This window comes from Neophocaena asiaeorientalis, unplaced genomic scaffold (assembly GCF_003031525.2).
Source record: "Neophocaena asiaeorientalis asiaeorientalis breed wild unplaced genomic scaffold, Neophocaena_asiaeorientalis_V1.1 scaffold268, whole genome shotgun sequence".
Taxonomy (NCBI): Eukaryota; Metazoa; Chordata; class Mammalia; order Artiodactyla; family Phocoenidae; genus Neophocaena; species Neophocaena asiaeorientalis.
The window spans coordinates 4,766,850-4,789,762 of NW_020173979.1; the positions used below are offsets into that span (position 1 = coordinate 4,766,850).

Below are 22,913 nucleotides of genomic sequence, written 5' to 3' on the forward strand. Positions count from 1 at the left end.
TCCCTTGTACTCGATATCCTCTACTTATTAACATCATACATTAGTATAGTACATTTGTCATAATTAATGACCTAATTTTTTTTCCCTTTGGCCACTCCACGAGGCTTGAGGGATATTAGCTCCCCACCAGGGATTGAACCCACGGCCTCGGCAGTGAAAGCAAGGAGTCCTAACCATTGGACCTCCAGGGAATTCCCATTAAAGAGCTAATATTGATGTATTATTATTAGCTGAAGTCCACACAGTTTTCAGGTTTCCTTACTTTTCTGCCTAATGTCCTTTTTCTGTTCTAGGCTCCACATTCAGTATACCACATTACATCTTACTGTCCTCTCTCCTTAAGTTCCTCTTGGCTGTGACGATTTCTTAGACTCCCCCTGTTTTTGATCACCTTGACAGTTTGAGGAATAATGATCTGGTACTTTGTGGAGTGTCCCTCAGTCGGGAATTATCTGATGATTTTCTTTCTTTTTTTAAAAAAAAAATAATTTATTTTTCCAGCTTTATTGAGATATAATTGACATATAAAAGTGTATTAAGTTTAAGGTGTCCAGTGTGATGATTTGATAAACTTATACATAGAAAACAGCAGGGTGAGATGTAGGAAAATTATAAAAGTTCATATCCTTGACCAGCAAGTCTACATCTAACAACTTATCCTAGACATAATCATGGATAAAAGAAGGCTCATTTCTGAGTTGTTTATAGTAGTGAAATTTGGAACCCACCAAAATATCCAACCGCAGGGAGTTTTTGAAATAAATTCTAGTACCTGCATACTACAGGGTGCTCTATAACCATCTAAAAAGCTGCTCCAGAATGACATTCAGCCATATGGAAAGCTGTTCACAATATGTTGCATATATTTTAAAAAAAGAGGTTATGAAGAATTGTAAGAAGAATGTGATCCTATTTTGACAGTGCAAAAGGAAAAAAAAATATTTTAATTTCCTTTTTAAAAAGGAAACAGTAAATTTGAAGTGTTTAATTTTTATTATTCTTGTTTCTTGCTTATATTTTATTAAAGTTTCCATAATGCCTGTTTTACCTTTGTAGGAAGAAAAAAATCAAAACTTTGTTCAAACAGTATAAAATATGAGGGTAGCAGACAACTTGAAGGGATTTGGGGGCTGCAAGGGCGTGACGCCATTTCCCCCATCCCCACCCCCTCCCCCTCTGGGTATCTTCCAGATCTCTGCCGTCTGACCAGCTCAGCACCCTAGACAGCGCCGGGGAGTCACTGCATTCTTTTTAACATCTTTATTGGAGTATAATTGCTTTACAATCGTGTGTTAGTTTCTGCTTTATAACAAAGTGAATCAGTTATACATATACACATGTTCCCATATCTCTTCCCTCTTGCGTCTCCCTCCCTCCCACCCTCCCTATCCCACCCCTCTAGGTGGTCACAAAGCACCGAGCTGATCTCCCTGTGCTATGTGGCTGCTTCCCACTAGCTATCTATTTTACATTTGGCAGTGTACATATGTCCATGCCACTCTCTCACTTTGTCACAGCTTACCCTTCCCCCTCCCCGTATCCTCAAGTCTATTCTCTAGTAGGTCTGTGTCTTTATTCCCGTCTTAACCCTAGGTTATTCATGACCTTTTTTTTTTTTCTTAGATTCCATATATATGTTGGATGAGTGGATAAAGAAGATGTGGCACATATATACAATGGAATATTACTCAGCCATAAAAAGAAATGAAATTGAGATATTTGTAGTGAGGTGGATGGACCTAGAGTCTGTCATACAGAGTGAAGTAAGTCAGAAAGAGAAAAACAAATACCGTATGCTAACACATATGTATGGAATCTAAGGAGTCACTGCATTCTAAACAGGGGTGTCTCGGAGTCTTCCTGGAGATACAAAAATCCCCATATGCCCTTTCAGTTATGTCATAGAAAGTCTCATCTCCCTGCTTGTGATCAGAGGGTGCTCTCGACTTACGTGCTTCTGACCTTCCAACCCTGGCTGAGCCTACACATCCCCCAGTTGTACTTTTTAAGAGAAACCAAAGAGGAAGCTGAAGTGGCACTACCGTCTGAAAGGATTCCCACATCCTGGACAGTTAGAAACGGAAACAATCGCATGCTCTGGTTTCCCAGGGTCCGGACAGCAGGGCTGCAGCGGCCTCAGACTCGGGCCAGTTGGGCCTCATAAGGCTCACCTGTGCCAAGAACCCTGTCACTCCTAGAGATATTGTGTTGACCTGCCCTCAAGGAGACCCCCTTCCAGTGGGAGAGATGAGGGGTCAGGTGGCCACTCCTGGGTGGGGCTACATGAGGGGTAGGTGCAGCACCCGCTGGAAGCACTGCAGAGGGACCCTGACCCACATTTGGAGGCTCAGGGAAGTTTTCCCAAGGAGGTGATGCTCAGCATCGATAGGGAAGGGAATTAGGGAGCGGGTCCTTTACACGTTCTCCTAGAAGGGACAAGATAATGTTCTTAGTCTGCATCGAGTCATCTGAAGTGATTCTGCAGTCACTTTCTGGGTAAGTGGGGTCTGGGGGCTCTGAGTCTAATCATGGGGCTCTAGACCCCTTGTCAGGTGACCAGACAAGAGCTAAGAAGAGCCAGGATGGGTGATACGCATGGGGGTGTTGGGGGAGGGCGCCAGGCATCAGGTCTGACCAAGTCTCCTGTAAAGGGGTCTGGACCGAGAGGGCAGGGAGCCAGCGGCTCAAGGAGCCGCGGAGGGCGAGGGATATGCAGCTTGCAGAAAGGCCACCAGGGGGAGCTCGAGGTAGCTGTTGCTGCTGCAGCTTCTTCCCTTGTGATGGTGGCTTTAAGGTTCCTCAGCCTTTGGTGTCAGGAGGAGAAAAACCCATTAGGGGACCCAGCCGGGCATGAAGAGGAGAGAGGGACCAGGACAGAGGAAGAGATGTTTGACATTAAACCTAACAGGGGAAATGGTATACACCACTTAATCAACAAGGCTGGAGGTGAAGAACAAAGATGCCCCTACATGGTTAGTGGTTAAATAGAGACACACCACCCCATGAATTTCCCCAAGGTCATCCATGCACCCCCCACAACCTCCTGACACCTGGCCTCAACCCATGGCCCCCTCCCGAGGTGGACCACGGCCTTCTGGTAAAGTGTCTCCTTCCTGCTGTCTTTGGTATCCATCAGCATGAAGGAACCTTCCCCAACCACCAAACCGAGAAGCCCCTTTCCTGTGCTTGTTCTCTCACACGGGCTTGTTTCAATGTGTCCATGGCCAATGCGTCTATTGAACATGACCTCTGGGTTCATTGTTTACTTCTTGTTCATTGTTTTCTCTCCCACTTGTTCTTCCAGGGCTGGACCTTGTCTTGTTGATCATCGTAACCTGATGCTTGGAACAGTGCCTGGCACATAGCATGGCTTGATAAACAATTGCTGAATGAGTGGAAGGCGATTGCGTCTCAGGGAAGAAAACAAGCTCCAGATTCAGACACAGACAGACCCGAGGACTGAGCCCAACTCCACCACTTACCCACGGGGTAACATTTGAGTCTTCGTTTGTAAGATGGGCTATGCAAGGATTGCGGATTTGCAAAGTGCCTAATATAGAAGAAGGGTTCTAAAGGGTAACTTTTAATTTTTAATATTATGATAAAGAATAAAACAGAGAATTTTGCTGTTTTACCAGAGGTGGGATAGAACAAGAGTTCAGAATTGCCATCAGACGAGCTGGAGAATTACCTCCCTCCTGCATGGGTCAGGAAGGGGAAGCGGGAAGGGACATGATGGAATGACCAGCTCTGAGGACCTCTCTGCCATCACACAGAGGGAAGGGAAGGGAAGGCTGAGCTGTCGGGACTCTTCCCGTGAGGGCAAATTGAATGAGGTTTCTCGGGGCGATCCCTGGGCTCGTTGTACCAGAGCAAATGGCAAGACCTCCGTTTTTGCTCAGAAGCTGTATGTCTCGGGGGAGGATATGCTCAGCTCAGCTCAGCACCTCCACCCCCTGCCATGGGGCAGTGTCTCTGCATCTTCCTGGGCAGACTGCCCCGGCAGGGAAACCAGATTGGGCATCATGGCTTCCTGTTTCGTCTCTTTCACGTGATGCAGATGACGATCTGGGTATTGCAGTTGGGTCAGGCTTGCAGAAAAAGTGAAAGTTCAGCTGAACAGAAGAATATATTCTGGAAAATATGGAGAAAGGGAGTCAAGACACAGCTGGTTCAAGAGAAAAGTGACAACTAAACATGGAGAGAAAAATGTTTATTGAGAGCTCCAAGAATAAAGGAAAAACTTACATGAGGTGGTGGGGGAGCAGGGACAGGACAGGACCAGGGTTGGGAGGCCTGGGTTCCAGTACCAGCTCTGCCCTCAACTGCTCTGTGGATCTAGGCCAGTGACTTTCCCTCTCTGGGCTTCAGTTTTCTCAGTTATCACCTACGCTCCTCCTTCTCTATAATTCATACACCGATTCAGTCATTCAATGATATTTCTCAAGCACTTAGTTTGCGCTGGGTACTGCTTAGGTGCTGGGGATTCAGTAATGAGCAAAGCTGATAAAAATCCCCACTCTCGTGTTTTCTTTCCATAGTGAACAAAACCAAGAAAATATGCTGTATCTTAGATCAGGATAAGTGGGAAGGAGTAAAAGGGGTGGGGGAAAGGGGACAAGAAGGCTCTTCTGAGTCAAGACCTGAGGAGGTGAGGGAGCGAGCCAGGAAAACATCAGGGCAAAGGTTCAGACAGAGGGGACAGCGGTGTGAAGGGCTGCTCTGAACATGAAACCTTCTCATCTTCACTCTTTTCCGTGCCACCAGCTGCCTGCCTCTACTCCTGCCCCCTTGGCCCTCCCTCCATACATGGCTAGGGTGACTTTTTAAAATAAAAGTCAGATCCCATCACTTCCCTGCTCCAAACCCACCGGGTGCCCCTACCACTCTCAGAACAAGCGCCAAAGTTCTCCCCATGGTCCTTCGGTATCTCCCGAGCCCTGCTCTCTCTCCTCTCTCGCTGGCTCACTCCTTCCCAGCTTCTCTGCCATGATGCTGTTTCTGGACCACACCAAGCAAGTTGCAGCCTCACAGTCTTCATCCACAGCCTCTACCTGGGTGTCCTTCCTGGTTACCAAGTCTGGCTTCCTGACTTCACGCAGATGCCACCTTCTCAGGAGGACCTCCTTGACTGACCTGTCCAAGCAAGTGCCCCTCGTCTTCTGTCCCCTGTCTCTGCTTTATTTGTCTTCATAATATTTATCACTCCCTCCCATCATTTTATATATTTATAATAATAGCTATAATGGATCAGATGTTTACTATGTGCTGAACAGTGTTCAAACAGCCACGAAATAATTCATATTCCCCCAAACTCCTTGAGAATGGTGTTATTACTAACTACCTTTTATAGATCAATAACCTGAGATTCAGAGAGCTTAAGACATTTGTTCAAGGTCTCCCAACTGGTGAGTGTCAGAGAAGATTCAGTCCCTGGAGCTTCCATTATTGATGACAATACTCTAGACTAGCACTGCCCAAAAGAGCTTGGCAATGATGGAAATGCTCTGTGTCCAAAAGGGTAGCCACTGGCCACAGATGACTATTGAGTGCTTGAAATGCATGTAGCTGAGGAACTGAAATTTTAATTTTATTTCATTTCATGTTAATTACTTTTAATTTAAACAGCCAGATGTGGCTAGCGTCTACCATATGAGAGAGTAGAACCCTAGAGTCTCTTATTTGTTCCTTGTTCATGTTTATCTCCCACATACGCAGGGAATTTCTCTGTGCCTCAGTTTCCTTATCTTATAGTGAGGGAAATAGTTTATAGGGCTGTTGTGAGGAGAAAATAAACATATATATATATATATATATACACAGCACAAAGTAAATACTCAGTGCTTGTTAATTAGCAACATCATCATCATCATCGCCATCTTGCCATTGCTATTTTCATTATAAGGCCCCATAAGACTAAAGACTTTGTTCTCTGGTGAATCCCCATTACCTAGAACATTTTGGCATGTAGTAGGTGCTCAATAAATATTTATTGGATGAATAAATAAGTGAATTGAATTGAATGTGGGACTTGGATAAGCATCAACTGTCCCAAACTCAAACTCTTTTGGGGGCTTGGCAGGGAATGTGAATGAGTGAAGGGTGATGGTGTAAGATAAAGGGGGAGGATTGGGGGCTACAGCAGACTGAAGAGAACATGTCCCAGGTAAAAGTATTCAAAGTCCTTTTCTGGGAGTGGGGCAGTGGGGAGAAGCACTGTGGTCCAAGCAGATTACCCACATAGCTAAAAGACACCCACGGGCGGCCACTTTGGGGGACTTTATTGCTCTATAATTACCATTTTCCAGAGGCTCAACTTTAGACATTCCACAGCCCTGATAGGTGTCCTCCGAGTGTAAAGCATCACAGGACTCAGAGCTTAGAAAACCAGTGCCATAGATGCTGCTGCTGCTGAATGAACACACAGTCATTCATGCTGCCACTCAGTGCAAATCTTTCCGGGGAAGCGGAATGGTGCCTCAGAAATTGCATGCACACACACACACAAAGAATAAAATGTGACTCGCTTGAGACACAGGAACGTTAGTCTGGGAAGTCGGAGCCGCGTTGACAGCAGTGACAGGGAAAGGGCCCCGCACAATGCCCTGTGTCTAGAAGGAAGTCTTTTCGTAGACAGGATTCGTGTTCTGAAGACAGAGCCTGCAGTCAGACTTTGTGAGCTCGCCCTGGTCCACTCATTTGTTTTCTTAAAGAGATCAGTAGGCCAAGTGACCCACACCATTGAAAGTGCTATTTCTTGCTCTCTTCCCAGCCATGTACAGGTGTATTTACGTAAGGCACGCGCACATGTTGTGAATGTCACGACGGCCGGGACTTCATAGACGTTAGCTCACTTCCGTTTGCTTTCCGCCAATGCCCCGGGTAGTGACATGAGTCTGCCCTAAGAATCATCATCCCTAGTGTGAATCACAGATGTGTGATCTGGGGCACCTCTGGGCAATGATTAGGCCAATGAGTTATTCCAACGAATTCTATGTCATTCAGTGATTCTAAATCAGAAGTGGCTCGCAGGAACAGATACCAGGTGTGATTTTCTGGGCCCATGTGTTTTTGTTTTTTTTTAAGTTAGTTGATGTATTAGTTTTCTACTGCTGCAATAACAGATTACCACAAATTTAGTGACTCAAAGCAACATAAATTCATTATCTTACAGTCTGGAGGTTGAAAGTCTGACATAGGTCTCACTGGGCTAAACTTTGGTGCTTTGTTCCTTCTTGAAGGGTCTAGGAGAGAATTCTTTTCCTCACCTTTCCCTGTAGCTAGAGGCCACTCACATTCCTTGGTTTGTGGCTACCTTCCTCCATTTTCAAAACTAGTAGTGTCTCATCTCTCTGTGTCTTTCTCCTATAATCACATGTCCCACTGATTCTTTCCTCTTCTGCCTCCCTCTTCCACTTGTAAGGACCCCTGTGGGCCCACCCAAGTGTTCAGGGTAATCTCACTGTCTTAAGGGTAGTTGATTATATTCTGCCTAGCACAGTAGATTGTATTTCCTTTTTCTTTTTGTAACATGTTTCTAGATTTTCTTAATCAAGGATCTGGCAACACTGGGCCCCATTCTTACACCAGCAGGCTCTCCTTACAATACAGCAAGCAATGGGCTTGGACTGAGCTGCTCCTTGTTTGCCCTAGTCCCCAGCCCTCCTTATTATCTTCCTGACTAATGCCCAGATTAAGTTGCCATTTGTCATTGCATTGGGTTATCATTTTTCCTACCAAGCTTACTTCTCTCACCTGCATTTCCCCCTGGCCTCATCGGCCTTTGAGCTTGCAGCATCTCTTCTTAATTCTTAGGAAATCTCAACTCTGCCACTCTTGCTATCTGTCTACATCAGAAGAATCACACAGTAGTGTATGTAATGGACCCTACCCACATATGATACAGGAAAGGGGAGCTCAGTGTTGTGTGCAGCCCAGGAACCCACAGAAATATAGAGCTAACTGCTGGTCTCTGGGGAAGGACGAATGAATCAGATATGTTCACTACAGTGAACAATGCCAGCAAGAACCACCATCCATGGTGTGCCAGGGGCTGTAGTCATTGCCTGAAATTTTATTTCATTGAATCCTCACAACCACTTAATGAGGTCGAGGCTATTATTTAGCTTTTCCCATCCCCCTCTGGAAATTGTGGCACAGAGAAGTTAAGTAAGTTGGCCAAGGTCACACAGCTGGTGTGTAACACAGCTGGAATTCAAACATGTTATTCTGACTCCAGAGTCTGAATCTCGATTCCTATAAATTCTGCCTTTAGAGAGAGAGAGAGTTAATGGATTTTTTTGTTGTACTATGGTCTGAATGTTTGTGTCCCCCCAAAGTTGATGTATTCAATTCCTAACCCCCGGTGTTATGGTATTAGGAGGTGGGGCCTTTAGGAGAGGCTTAGGTCATGGGATGGAGCCCTTGTGAATGGGATTAGTGCCCTGATAAAGGGGACCTCAGAAAGCTCCCTCGCCCCTTCTACCACATGAGGACACAGTGAGAAGGTGCTGGCTATGAGCCGGGAAGGTTCTGTTCACCAGAACACAACCATGCTGACGCCTTGATCTTGGACTTCCAGCCTCCAGAACTGTGAGAGAAAATTTCTGTTGTTTTAAGCCACTCAGTCTGCAGTGTTTTGTTTTAGCAGCCTGAACCAAGACAGATTACAAGCAACAGAACCCAACTTTGTGCTACCTGAGCAACAGAGTACAGGGGAACTTACATTATTCGAAAGGATGGTTTAAGAACCAGACTTGAACACGAAGATCCCAGACAACTCCAGGGGTCTCCACAGCAGAGCGATGCAGACTTCTTCAGGGTCCCAGGATGAAATGAATGAGGGCCGGTCATTTCCCTCCCTTACTTTACTCTTCTCCTTGGCCCCCCCCTCCCATCCCCACACAGCCTGAGACAGCCAAGCCTGTCACCCCAAGTAAATGTCTCCTTACCTGCAGGATACAGTCAGGGGATTCGATGAGTCTGCACCACTAACTCAGCATTCACATTGCTAAGCCTGTTTTGTTTTTTTTTTTTAATTAGAGAAAAATGTAGGCAAACCAAGAATCGTTATTTTAGAAGAACTCAAAGACAAAATACCCTTTCTTTCATCGCCTAATAAATATGTTTGGTACAAACTGTTCTAGGTAAATATTGGTTATTCACCTAGTAAAGTTTCCATCTATGGAAACGACATCTCTCAGTGGAAACAGTCTTAACATCAGACAGGTTTGGTTTCAAATCCCTCCAGTTATCTGTGAGGCCTTGGACAAACATTTGTTCTTTCTCTGCAATCTGTAAAATGGGTGTATATGCCCCTATCTCCCTTTCACAAAGAGCAGTCATAAGGATCACATGACATTATACATATAAGATTCTAGCATTTCTTTTCTCCAAACCCTTGAGGTCTCACGGAAGGGCTAGATAGACAAACTACCAGTTTTCTAGATGCATCCTCTTTTCCCCAAACCCCTAACCCCTGCTTTCTAAGGGATCCATCCTCTGTTCCAGGAACATGCTCACAGGAAAGCTCTGACACTCACCCCCAGGAAGGTGTAAAGGACTGAAGAGGCCAAACAAGGTGACTCTCCCAGGACAGAGTATTGGAAGATGCACACGGTCTGCGTCAAAAATCTGGAAGGTCGTATATAAACTGGTGGTCAGGGCACTGGTACTGTTAAGACAGGTAATGCAGCCAACATCAGGGGCTCCAGAAGTAGTGTGGCAGCCACAAGCACCAGGGCCACAGTTGAGGCAGGAACGTCCAGACTCAAAGTCAACAGATAAGTGACTTGCCAAGACTGAGGGAAAAGTGGTGAAAGTAGAACAGATGGAAACCCACCTGGCACTGAGTTGGCATTCCTGCTCCATACTGACTCGCCATGGGAACTTGGGCAAGTGAATTCTGGTCTCTCAGCTTCTATAAAATTGCCATCTACTTACTCATACGTCTCTTGTGGGGTGAAATGCGCTGAGAGCTATAATGGATTTGAGCAATGCTGGGCTGCTGGCCTTGTTGGTCGCAAATTTTATCTTCCTCTTAGGGGCAGGTATGGGCTTCCTGTGCCCACAGCTCTCCCTGGGAGAGTGCAGCCAGAGTAGGCCACGGTCACCTTTGCTGGGCTATGGGTAAAATGGCTTTTGCCTTTCTGGCACCCACTCTGCCCACTCCTCCACTGCCTTTCTCCAGCTTGCCCAAGGAAGAGGGGGAGGGGGAAGGGGGAGGGGAAGAAGCTTGTCTTCCCCCCTCTCGTCCCCTGCCCACAACCCACTCACCCTTGCGGGCACCTGGGGAGTTTCTCTTCGCAGCAGAGCTATCTGGGGATAGGCTGCCCGAGTGAAAAACAGGGCAGACAAGGAAGAGAGGCTTGACAGGAAGTCCAAATAAGCAGTTCCTCCCACCCACCTTCGAACTTCCGACGCACCTCAGCCCAAACAGCAGAGAAAGAGAGACACAGAGAGAGGATGAAAAAAGTATATATAGATTTTTGAAACGAATGAAGTTGTCAGGTCTGAGGAAGTGGAAAATACTGCTCTTCGTTGTCTCATATGCAGTAGATGGTTCATGCTTTCCTCCTGCATATCCCAGGCTGCGTGTGTGGGGGGTTGGGAACCGTGTCCAGACTGGAGTGGCTCTCAGGACACACAGTGCAGTGCGGTCTGGAGAACGGTTGCCCGGGGCTTGCCTGAGCCCCTCTCCCTGTCCCTCTACCCCCTCCCCCAGCCTCCAGGAGTGATGGTGAGGACGACCCCTGCACATCTGGGATGGCTGTGTGGCAGACCAGTCCCTCCTGACACACGCATTCCCAGGCAGGGTCCCCAAATTCTGTCTTAGTGTATGGCTGCCAGGTGCATGGAGCTGTCCCCGCTCAGCCCAACGGTCAGGGCCCCTTCCTGGCTCTCCTGGCTGGACCCTCCTGTGTGGGTGGAGCCCTTGGTCATCCAGAAGGATTCCACACAGATGGTGCTTCCACTGCCAGCCTCTGAGAGCGGAGGGGAAAATAGTTCCCTTCCTGCGAAGGTGACAGCTGCAGCTGTGGTCCCCACTGTAGACAAACCCACAGAGGCCCTAAGGGAAGTTCCAGTAGAGATTCATCTCGGTTTCAGGTGATATAAATTTGGTGGAGGTGAGGCTGGAGTGAACCCACATGAGGGCATTCTCTCCATGGTTCTCGGTGTCCCTAGATGCCACCTTCTCTGAGCCACATGCCACCACCTTTGTCTCTCTCCCCCAGGCAACACCCTCTGTCCACATCACATCCAAATAAGCACATCCTCCCTTCCACCTTCTAGCTTTGTAGGTACCTCTCCTGAGAAGGTCAGCACATTCTCTCCTCCAAAGTACCTACTTGCCATTCTATCCTGGTCTCTAAGTGACAACTCCTTCCCATTCCCCCAGAGGCTGCAACCCACAAGACTCTTCTAATAGATTGCATATTTTTCTCACCTCTACGATTAGCTGTGAAGAAAAGCAGTTATCTCCTCATCTAATTCTTCTGCAGGTTAGCAGGGAAAAGACAGAGCTTCAAGTCTGGACGATATGGGGTGTGGCAGGGGGGATATTGGGAGATCCTCCCCCCAACTCTGGGGTGCAGTGCGCTGTTCCCATATCCATTCTTTGTCTCTAAGATCTAAAAATCCGACACGTTACTCCCTGCAAGATTTGCTCTCTTATCCACAGGCTCTGTGGGATGCACATTTAAGACTCTCTACACCGTGAGCCCCTGTCCCCGGGTACTGACATGACATTGTTCTTACTGTGCAGACTGCCCCCTTCCTAACCTGCAGACAGAGATTACAAAGCCTGAGAAGACCTCCACTAAACCTTTTAATTGGCTTCTTCATGAGTTCTGGGTTTCCGCACCTGCCTGGGGGAGACAGAGATGGGAGAAGGTATCCGCCCCCGAGGCCACGGCTCTACATCACTGTGCCTTACCTGCTCCCCACTCTCTGCTCTGCTTTGTGCTTGAAGCCAAGACCGATGCTCTTTGGAGGATCGTTGTGAGTTGGCCCCAGCCTTCCGCGCCATGGCATGCCCTCTGCTGTGGGCCATTCCCCGAGGCTGCTCTCATGACCGCCCATTTTACAGGTGTGGAGACTGAGGCTGGGCCAAGTGAGCCAGCCTGTCGAGGGTCACTCTGGTGTCCTGAGCCTCTCTTGGGGGTCAATTAGCCCTGCCCCTGGAATTTCTGGAACCCTCTAGCTGGAGACTGGAGATGTGAAACTCGTGAGTGTTGGGAAATTACCGAGGACTGGGGAAACGTAAAGGTTCCAAGCTGAAGCAAGCCCCTTCCCCTTGTGCCACCTGGTCTCCCGGCTCAGCTGCCCTTTCTGGGGAAGGGGCCTGTGACCCTGTGGGGGGGGGGTGCATGCATCAAAGTCCCGCCCTGCGGAAAGTGCTGTATCCTCTTCTTAACTGCTCCTAATTGCCAGCCTCACCTGCTCTTTGTGGAAGACAGACTGATAGAAATTACACAGACTGGAGACAGAGCTGGGTTTGAACCCCTGTTCCACCTTGGGCAGTTTACATAACATCTCAGAGCCCCGAGGTGGCAGAGAGGTGAAGGACAGGGGCTCTAGACTCAGAGTTCCAGACAAGACCTGGCCGCACAACCTACTTGCTGGGTGCAAGGGGGGCAAGGAGCTTCACCTCTCTGAGCCTCAGTTTTCTCTTCTGTAAAGTAGGAGTGGTAATAGTGCCAACAATTAAATGTCAATTAGTGGAGAGTCCTTAGTGCACTCCTTGGGACATGTGAAGGATTCCACACGTTGATTCGTGATGATTCTTAGAGTCATCATCACTGTCATCCAGGTTTCTTAACTGCTGTGTCTCTCTTCCAAATGGGCTCTACAGATTGTCCATCTTGGCCACATTTATTGGATGATCCTTCCAAAAGAGCCTCTTGTTTAGCTATACCTTAATTCCAACTTCTGCTTTTCTATAGATTTGCGTTCTTTTTTTTATAGCAGTTTTTATTGTGTATGAAATTTGGAGTGAGTTTTATTAATTAATTCATTATTTCTGCTGTGTTAGTTTATTATTTTTGCCGTGTTGGGTCTTCGTTTCTGTGCGAGGGCTTTCTCTAGTTGTGGCGAGCAGGGACCACTCTTCATCGCGGTGCGCCGGCCTCTCACTATCGCGGCCTCTCTTGTTGCGGAGCACAGGCTCCAGACGCGCGGGCTCAGTAGTTGTGGCTCACGGGCCTAGTTGCTCCGCGGCATGTGGGATCCTCCCAGACCAGGGCTCGAACCCGTGTCCCCTGCATTAGCAGGCAGATTCTCAACCACTGCGCCACCAGGGAAGCCCCTAGATTTGCATTCTTGTGAGTGTGGGTGAACATCATTGAAAGAAATTGCTTCTTCTTCTAAGGATGATCTTGAATGTTCCTTTCCACAGGTGTGCTGTGTTTTTTTGCTCATGAAGTAGAACCCAACACACACACACACACACACACACACACCATATATCACACACAGGTTCAGAATACCCTCCCTCGGCTACATCTTCCAAGGTCCTGCTTAAATCCCAGCTAATTCCATGATATTTTCTTTGATTGCCCTACTTGGAGGCGAATACTCTCTCTTCCTGTCTTTTCAAATGGTTTTTTATCATTTGCTTCTCTTCTGGGAATTTGAGAAGTGAAGTGACCTCTCCCACCAGCGGCGGAGTTTTGAACAGCAGGCCATGCTTTCTAGAGCACAGTCAGTTGCTGAGAGCTCTTAGGTACCAGCCCTGTGAGGAGTGCTCGGCCTAGGCCGCCTCAGTCGATGCCCCTGGCATCCTTTGGGGTGAGGATGACATCAGCTCAGGTTCATGAACCACTTCCATAAAGGTGCTTGGCCTGGGACAATGTGCAGAACTCATTTACACAACGACCTTGCGAGGCTGGTACGTTACAGTGAGGGTCCTTAGATTGTGCATAAGATGGAAACTGCATGGCCAAAGCTATCCTTGAAAAAGCTTCAGGAAGGCATCACCTCAGGGGCCAACCTAACATCACCCGGTAAGCGCAACAGAGCTCTGTTCTTTCTTTAAGCGTCGGGACAGACGGTCATCTGTGTGTGCCTGTGCCTGCAGCACTAAATGAGTGGTGAACTTGTGTTTGGAGGCTGTGAAGTTGTACAAATAGGTTTGCTTTTGACACTGGACTCACCCTCAGTCAAGGAGATGCTCAGATATAGGAAGCGCACAGGGTCTAAGAAACCAACTGAGAGAACCCAGATTCCTGTCTCCAGGGATATGCTCTTTAGATAGAATATGTGGAGGGATAAATAGTAAGTAGCATATATGGTGGGAACAATAGTGACTAGAATATATGGCAGCATCAAGAGCAATTGGTAGTTTTTTCTTTTAACTTTTTTCCCTTAAGTTTGTCTAGTTAAGTGCATCTAAGTTTTATGTACGTACTAAGCAATTCTTCTGTTCCTGTATCTCAGATATGGAAACTGAGCTTCCTAGAGTTTCAGCCCTTGCCTGAGGTTGCCCAGCATGGAAAGAGTCATAGCAGAAATTAAGCCCGGCTCTGCCCAGTGGATCCCCTTTCTCAGTCCTGGGTGCCCAGCTCACTGGCTCACAGAGTTTGTAATAACTATAAGGAAGCAGCGAAAGAAGCTCAAGTTTATCCATTTGAGAGAAACTGAGGGGTGGTTGGAAAGCATTAAAATGTCACGCTCCTTCCCCTTCACTGATGTGGGAGATTGTCTATATTTTAGGTCAACCGTCAAATTAGATTTTCATCTGCAAAGACCCAGCCAAGAAGGAATGTGGTTTAGACATATGGATGCCAGGGATTTTAATGGAAACATACTTGGACTCCCACTGGAGTCTAAGTTCTCTTCATCGCCCCTCCTACTGGGCTGGGGTAGATGGGGCCAGTGGGGAATTACCAGCCTGTAGCTCTCTCTGCCTCTCAAGCCCCCAGAGCTGGGCTTACTTGTTTACTTATTTAGAGCCCAGTAGAGGAAGTGGTAAAGGAAACTTGCTGAGTCGTTTTCTGAGAAGAGACCATATATGTTCTCAGAGGAAGCCGTTGCTTTCTGGGATCTGGCTATAGCAGAAAGGACATCGGCTCCAGCAGAGCTTTTCCAGAGGGTACCTGGGAGTTGGAAGAGCCGCAGACGCCTCCACGCTCTGGATTTGGGGTTCTCTGTCCATGGGTGCAACACCCATGCTCAGTTTGTGAGCTTCGTCCCGGGAGAGCAGCCATGGCACTCAGGAACGTGCCCTTTCGCTCTGAGGTCCTGGCCTGGGACCCTGACACCCTTGCAGAGTATTTCAAGAAGGTGAGCCTTGATGTTTTGGGGGTGGTAGGGCTGGGCAGAGGCTTGAAGATGGAGTCCGGGCAGAACACGAGAGGCGTGAAAGATAGCAGTGGAACTTCCAACCCCATGCAACCTCGCCAGTTGAGTGAGCACCACTGAGTACTCCGGCAATGCATTTTGGGGAGATGGGAGGCCCTCAGAGGGACAAATATCTACTGTGTGCCAGGGCTCGAGTTTGTGCTCTTCAGACACAGTCCCATCTAACGCTCTCCAAGACTGCTGTCCTCCCGGCTCAGCTGCAACATAAGCTCAAGGAGGCTAACTGGCCCAAAGCCCCAGGGACTGCATGTGACAGAGGTGGGATTCTAGTCACACCTGTCTGGTTTCAAAGTCCTTGCTCTGAGACTCAGAACTGCTGTAACAACTAGTGAGATCAAGGCTAATTGTTAGAAAGGGGAGATATGGAGTCCTGGGGTAGGAGAGAAGAAAGGAAAGGTTGGAGGCTGTGATGAATGATGCTGGAGATGGCATCAGGGCAAGTCATTGCTCATGACCTTGAAAGAGGGCTGTTCAAGCCCTTACCTGGACAGAGTGTCACTGGAGCTTTATGAGGGTCTTATGAGGCAGGCTAGGAAACTGACATGAGCCTCAGACTATAGCTGGGGAAACTGAGGCCCCTGAAGAGGAGAAGGTTGGCCAGGAAGGGTCAGGGGCCAAGCTGTGGCAGAGCTGAGTGTTGCTGTCCTGGCTCCCAGCGTTGAAGGTGCTCAAGGATCCCTGTGTTTGGTCATCTGCTGGTGGGACCACAGGTCACATGTCTGCTTGGGCAGATCCCAAGTCACATGACTCAGGGACCCTCTATCCCTGTCCAAGGGATACGATGTCTCGTGAGGGAAAATTGAGCTTCTAACACTCCCACCTCTGGAGGCTGGCATCAGATTCAGTTGCTACTCCAGATTATCACAAGCATAAGATTTTAGGTCAAGACCTTAGAGGTTATCTAAGTCAACTTCTTGTTTTTCCTGGGATGGAGTAGGCTCCCAGGGACACATAGTCTAACTTGGGGTCCATATGGTACCAAGGTGTTTCCTGTCACAACTGTTCTTCCCTAAGAAAAATGTGAAAATGTTGAATTGGGTGTGGCACGATAGAGGCACAGCCCACAGATCTTGTCACTTTCTGCTTTTTGTGCATCTCCTTTCTGTTATTTTTCCCTTATGAAAAGGTCATAATAAACTTAGTTTTCAGCACGGTGGGTGCAAAGATCACTGAGGTAACTGACTTTTGAAAGAGTTTTCTAAATACTTTTGTTAAATGTAGACCAAATAAATTAGGGCCACAAGTGAAATTTGCTAAGATGCTATAAAGCGGCATATTACCTCAATAAAGAAAGGAGAAAAGAATTGAGAATTAACAAGGCATACCTGGGGATGGGCTGAGAGGCACAGATACGCCCCATCTCCCATGTGGGAAGGAGAATCACACAGGTAGTACAGCAGCTGCAGAATCCAAGGGTAAAGCTCCCCTTAGTAGAGAGAGCTGGACTATAGGTCAGGGATGATTCAGGAGGATGGCTCTCTGTCTGAGTTGGAGGAAGGGAGAATGTTCTTCTTGGAGAGCCCAGACTCCAGGTCAAGTCCACAGAACCTGGACAGCTTTCCCCTCCCAGCATGATGGGACTGAAGGCAGGAACGAGGAGACTGAGGGGCACCTGTGATCCAGGAACCCACAGACCTAGGTAGACATCCGTCAAACCTGAACATCTCAATTCCCCAAGAGAGAAAACGCAGAGGACTGACCGCGGAGTCACTTGGGGACGGATCTTAGCCAGCAAAAGTCCTATTAGCAGGTGTAATTTCTAATGAAGCACTGGGGCCAGGTCCTACTTGGAGGCACTTCCCCAGCCAGCTCTGGAGTCAGACACACCTTGGTTTGAATCCTGGCTCTGCCACCTGCTAGCTTGGTGACCCTCCATTTTTTTACTTCACCTCTGTGCCTCGGCTTGCTCATCAGTAAACCAGAGATAGTAACAGTGACTAACCTCATGGGATTGTTGGGAGAAATAAAGGAAATACGTGTGTGAGGCCTCCAGCAGAGACAGGGGACCAATTCATGTTCAGTCTTCCCTTTCTCCTGCTCTATTCACTGGACCCTGGCTGGGGACTCCATGCAGAGCAGTGGGCCTTTGTGTCTTACTGTCTCAAATACGTGCAGCTCATCCTCTGTCTGGAACGTAAGACCCTGAGGACTGAGGTCATGTTTTCTATTTCTTTAACCCCTCCAATTCCTTTTGACTTGGCAGGAAGGCATCCCTGGGCCATGCAGTGGAGAAGACTCTGGCTCGGAGCCATAAATTCTAATCCTAGCTGTGTCCCCAACTCACTGTGTGACCTTAGGCCAGTCCCTTCCCCTCTCTGGGCCTCAGTGGTCCCATCCGCAACACCAGGTACCTGCTCTAGACCAGCACCAACCAAAGCTGGGCACTCATAAGAATCGTCTAAGCGTATGCTAAAAGAACAGAGTCTCACCCTCCGGCCTAGACGTTCCTGGCTCAGAATCAAACTCCCAGGCAGGCCCCAGTCTGCAGGACTGTCTGTCTATCTAGAGTCCAAGTCAGCACTCTGCAGAATCAGAGATTCAGCTGATGAAGAGGACAGTTAAAATGATGAATTAAAGGCAGTCGAAAATTCCAAGAACCATGTCACCGCACGGCTTATGCATAAAAGGGGTGTTTGGGGCCCTGCAGAGACTGCTTGCTTTCTATATGACTGCTAAATTGCTTTTTCCGAGCTTTCTAATATTCATCCTACCCTGTCAGGCCATGAGATTACAACAATTGCTCTCACTCTTTAGGTTTGTTGGCCATAAGAAAAGGTCATGATTTTAAGTTTGCCCCAAAAGAAGGCTGCCACAAACTGTGAGACCCACACTTGAGAGGAGAAGCTAGAATTCTCAAGGACAAATATTTTACCTTAAAGAGTCTATCTAGAAACATCAAATTTAGAGATATTTCAAATAAAAATGCTTATGTTGTTGAGGGCGAGGTGAAACAGACACCTGCTTCAATTGTCAACTGATGTGACTCTAGGAAAGCAACCAGGCCCTAAAAATGATCATTCCTGTTGATTCTATAATTCTACTTTGAGAATCTGACTTCAACTATATAACATAGAAGAAAAAGCTGTATGTTAAAGAATATCCCTGATGTTTTTTGATCTGGTATGTTAAGTTGCACTTAAATCTGTTCACTTACTGTATGTAAGTTTTACTGTTATTAACTAAAAGGAGAACATTCCTTGCTCTGAAGCCCGGTTGTCACCTCTATCACCTGCCTACCCATGGAACCTTATATGAGTTACTTGACTCCTTGTGCCTTTGACTCTCCATTTGAAAAACGTAAGGCTTAAATGACTTAAAATTGGTTTAAATACTTAGAACAGTGCCTGCCATATAGCAAGTGTTCAGTAATTGCTAGAAGTTTCTATTATCATTATTGGAACAGCAGTTTGGGAAACAACTTAAATGTTCAGCAATAGGGAGCAAACTCAAATAATGTTCAAAAGCAGTTTGTAATAACATGAAGCAGTGCCTATATGTTTCAGGAGGAAAAGTCAAGATAACCAGATTGAATACGAATGATAACCTCGATTTTGTTTAGAAAGATGCTTAGGAAAAACCACTGAAGGAAGGACACCGCCATTTTCACGGAGGTTGTCTTTGGGTGGTGAGATGACAGATGCTATTTATTTTCTTCTTTCAGCTCTTTTCTGCTTGCCAGAGGAGCGTATGGCCATCCCTCTGAAGCTCTGAAGGCGCTCTTTCTGTACCCCAACCCTTAGGGATTGGCCCCAAGGCCTTAGACAGGCAATTTCTCCATTTCAGAGAGTCCCAAGGGGTTAGTTAGTGAAAGCAGGGCTGAGGTAGGGATGGGGCCCCTCTGTTAGACAGGGGAGGGGAGTGGGGGACTTGGCTAGCCACAAGTACCACAAATTGCTAAGCTTCTAGGGCAGGCAAGGGATGGGAACCAATGGCACGAACCTGCCTGCCCTGACAGCACCTCCCCTCCTCTTTTTCAGCTGAACTACAGGGACTGTGAAAAGGCTGTGAAGAAATATCACATCGACGGGCTGCGGTTTTTGGTGAGCGCTGGCTAGTCTGACCCATTGAGACCAAAGCTGTCCTGTACTTTAATCAATGGCTGCAGGGCCAACCGGGCTACCCTGTCCCTGGGGATGCCCAGGGACAATGTCTGTCTTCAGGATCGCCACACAGCCTGTGGCCTTCTTCAGTTTTGTATGAACGCCTCTCTCATCACCTCTCAGGATCCTTCCTATTTAGGATACCTCCCAGATTTTTCACCCATACCAAGGTACATTCTAAAGTCAAGGTATAAGGAGGAATCCAGTTATAGTTAACACACACACGCCTCTTGAAAATCTATTCAAATACCACTCATACTTTGAGAAGGCCAAAGGGAAAAACGATCGTATGGGAGAATAGAAGATTCTCTTCTTCTATTTCTCACTCTGGGGTACATACTCACTGACTAGAATAAAGGGTAGAATCACCCTCCTTATTTCAATATGTCCCTCTTTCTCTACTAAATTCACATAGTTGGTTTTGTGCCAATTAAACACACATGGGGTATGGCTTTCTCCACTCCATTAATTGCAAAAAGCTTCAAGTGTAAGACCAAGATGCAGCTGTTTTTGAGGACTAAGCCATTACATAGAAAGGGATGCAGCTCTAATTGGTGGAGTTAGAGGCACTGGGTAGTCGGGCTGGGGCGGTGGTCTGAGCATTTCCCCTAAAATGACACCTTTGCCAGTGGGTAAGAGAGACCCTGACTGCACCAATCTATCCCTTCTGGTCATGTTCCTTCATCATTTAAAAAAGAAGTAGGAAAAAGACTTCAAAGGTCTCATGGGGTAGATGTTCCCAAACTGGATTTGGAGTCGGGGGGCAAGTTAAGCTGTGTTTCCTTGTAAGACCTAGTCAGCAGCGGTGAGGGAACTGAACCAGGGTTGGAAGGGGCCAGAGAGGGCGCATGTTCTAGTTTTCCACCCAGTGCACCAATCCATTTCCTGTATTGCCTCTCTGCCACCAAGAGCTTCTTGAATTCCTTCAGTGATAGTGAGCTCACTACCACCCATAGTCATAGGTTCCTTTCTGGTCAGTTCTTAAGTCTCATGCCGAGACCAGACCTGTACCCCTTTTGGTCTGAGTTTTGCTTTCATGTGCCATGTAAGACATGTTTATTCACTGTCCCACCTAAACCACTCAGTCATTCACTTGACAGCATGTTCCTGAGCTCCTTTTACATACCAGACCATGCCGTGTGCTGGGAATATAGAGATGATTAAGATGTGTTTTCTGCCTTCCAGAAGCTTGTTTTATAGCAGGAAGTTATCTTCAGGAAGGCTGCTACCACCTCAGTTGCAATTGAAGAAACATGTACAGAGGTGTGATGTGACTTATTCTAAGTCACACACCTAGTAATTGGACTAAAGCACACATTTAATTTAATCTAACCATGCATACGTTTTTAACAATGCTATTTCTTTATACTGAGCTTTGAGCCAATAGAGATCTGGGAGTTTTATTGTTCTTCTTTTTGCAAATTACTGCTAAATCTGAGTATTTCCTTCTGATGCCTTTAGCACTGAGAACAGAGACTTCTCAGGGCTGAGTCGAAAGAGGGTAAGACATCTTTCTTGAGGATGGTCCCAGTTGTGGTCCTGAGGCCCTGGGTCACCTTGAATAAGCACTTGCCCTCCTTGAGCTTCTCCTTGTTCCCTCCTCTGTTAACAGAGCACATTGGACTGGGTGGTAGCGGGTGACAGTCCCTCCCAGCTCTGGGAGTCCCCCCCAATGCTCCCCTTGTGAGCTTCAGGCCTGTTAGGACAGGGTTGTTGCCTTGGTCGAGGAGATTTTCCTCCTCTGCCCCAATATCTGGGACCTGTCAGGCCCTCAGAGAATATGCTGCGTGCTCTAATCACTGTGCGAACAGGAAGGAGTGGAAAGAGGGGAGGAGCCAGGAGAGAGGACAGCAGAGCCCGAGCCTGACCCGGCAGCTTCTGCTGAGACCACTCTCCGCCCCAGGTGCTCTGGGTACAACTTGGGCTCTGATCTGAGCTGTAATATCTCATCTACATGAGATGTTAGACTTCAGGTTATATCTCACCCTTTCCAGCTTTATAATATCCAGGACCATCCTGCTATTAGAAGCAGAAGTGGAAGACCCCAGTCTGTATCCCTCTATCCCTCCCTTCCTCTTTTTTTCTTTGATTCCCTCCTTCCCTCCCTCCCCTCCTCCCTCCCTCCCCCCCTTCCTTCCTTCCTTCCTTCCTTCGTTCCTTCCTCCTTTCTTCAGTGTAGGATCTAGCAGCCCCTTTGAATCTGTTTTGCTGCCATTTCGTTTTCCACTGAGAAGTCTGGTGAGGGAATAGGGGTGCTGCGCTTCCAGAAGCTTGAAGAAGAGGAGGCCATGTGCTTGGAAACTGTGTCAGTTAGAAAGGTGTGCGGCTGCATGAAAGAGAAACTGAACCACAGTGGCTTAACCAAATAGGGGCCTATCTTTCTCAAGTGATAAGAAATCTAGAGTTACGCACTCGAGGCTGGTGAGCTGCTAAAGGAAGTCATCAAGAACTCAGGCCCCACCCGGCCAATGGAAACCGTTGGTGGCTTCTGTCCTAATGGTTACAAGATGGCTACTCCATCTCCAGGCATCACATCTGCATTCCAGGCAGGAGGAAGCGGGGAAGGGCAAAGAATAAAAAATGCAGAAGTGCATGGGGAATGCATTCCCCCTTATTTTCAGGGAGACTTTCCCAAAAGCTTTATCCAGTTACACTTCAGGTTATATCTCACTGGCTGCAACGGAGTCCCATGACCTTGGCCATATGCAAGGGAGTCTAGGGTGTTAAATATTTTGAACTGGGCACATTTACTGCCCTGAACGAAATCCAGGTCCCATCAGTAAGGGAGAAAGAGAGTGGATATTGGGTAGGCAAGCAGCAGCCCCTGCCACATTGCCTCTCCAGGTGGGGTCCAGTTCTCAGCTTTCCTTTCTCTCGTGTCTCTCCTGAGGACACACTCAGCGTATAAGCATACTCCTGCGAAGCCACAAGTCTAACTCCCAGTCGTTGTACAAGTAACCCAGAGTTTCCAGACTTTGCTAAAGGCCTTTCTCTTGCCTAATATCCTCTCTGCCTCTATGTCTCCAGCCATGCTCACGTGCTCACCTTCTCCTTCACATGCTTCCTGAAATCCCCTCAGCTTATGTCCTTGACTCAGCAGAACAGAAACTGCCCAGTTCTCAGCATTCATCCCTCTGGCAACTCCCAGGAAGCCCTCCACTCATCATGCCACACTCTAAACAAGAGTCTTGGTATCCTCCCTGAGAAGGAGGTGGCTCTGGAGGGAGGGGATGCCATGGCTCAGTGATGCAAAAATAAATAAAAGAAGTTAAGAATTTTGACCAAAAGCCTGATTGTCTCAGGACTCTTGGCAAACTCCCTCCCCAGCCCTGCCGCAGGGTCAGACACTGCTCCTAAGAAGTGGAGCAGATGAGGCCATAAGCACATTGCTAAGATGCCCCAGCCCCTGTGCTTGAAAGGAAGCTTGCCTGGCTCATCTCAGAAGGCAGCCAA

General features: G+C 47.5%; 1 protein-coding gene and 1 long non-coding RNA gene across 7 annotated transcripts in view; one reads left to right on the top strand and one right to left on the bottom strand.

Moving 5' to 3' along the window:
• Positions 1 to 1,795: 1,795 nt before the first annotated feature.
• On the bottom strand, positions 1,796 to 10,347 carry LOC112405064 (uncharacterized). 3 transcript variants are annotated; one of them, XR_003004260.1, is made up of 5 exons: positions 10,276 to 10,347; positions 9,543 to 9,633; positions 8,952 to 9,016; positions 8,726 to 8,814; positions 1,796 to 4,134 (listed from the first exon to the last, which is right to left on the bottom strand). It is a non-coding gene; the product is annotated as an uncharacterized LOC112405064 (long non-coding RNA). The 3 variants fall into 3 exon arrangements; XR_003004262.1 differs by having other exon boundaries at positions 9,543 to 9,673; positions 10,276 to 10,318; XR_003004261.1 differs by lacking the exon at positions 10,276 to 10,347 and adding an exon at positions 9,842 to 10,145 and having other exon boundaries at positions 9,543 to 9,673.
• A 4,660-nt stretch (positions 10,348 to 15,007) lies between these two features.
• LCP2 (lymphocyte cytosolic protein 2) overlaps positions 15,008 to 22,913 on the top strand; it is a 43,946-nt gene continuing 36,040 nt past the window's right edge. Inside the window, exons 1-2 of one of the 4 annotated variants that reach the window (XM_024753358.1) lie at positions 15,008 to 15,282; positions 19,338 to 19,400. In XM_024753358.1, the coding sequence (XP_024609126.1) occupies positions 15,205 to 15,282; positions 19,338 to 19,400 (141 nt within the window). In that variant the 5' untranslated portion in view covers positions 15,008 to 15,204. The remainder of the gene's footprint in view (positions 15,283 to 19,337; positions 19,401 to 22,913) is intronic. The other 3 variants (XM_024753357.1, XM_024753360.1, XM_024753359.1) reach the window with 3 other exon arrangements.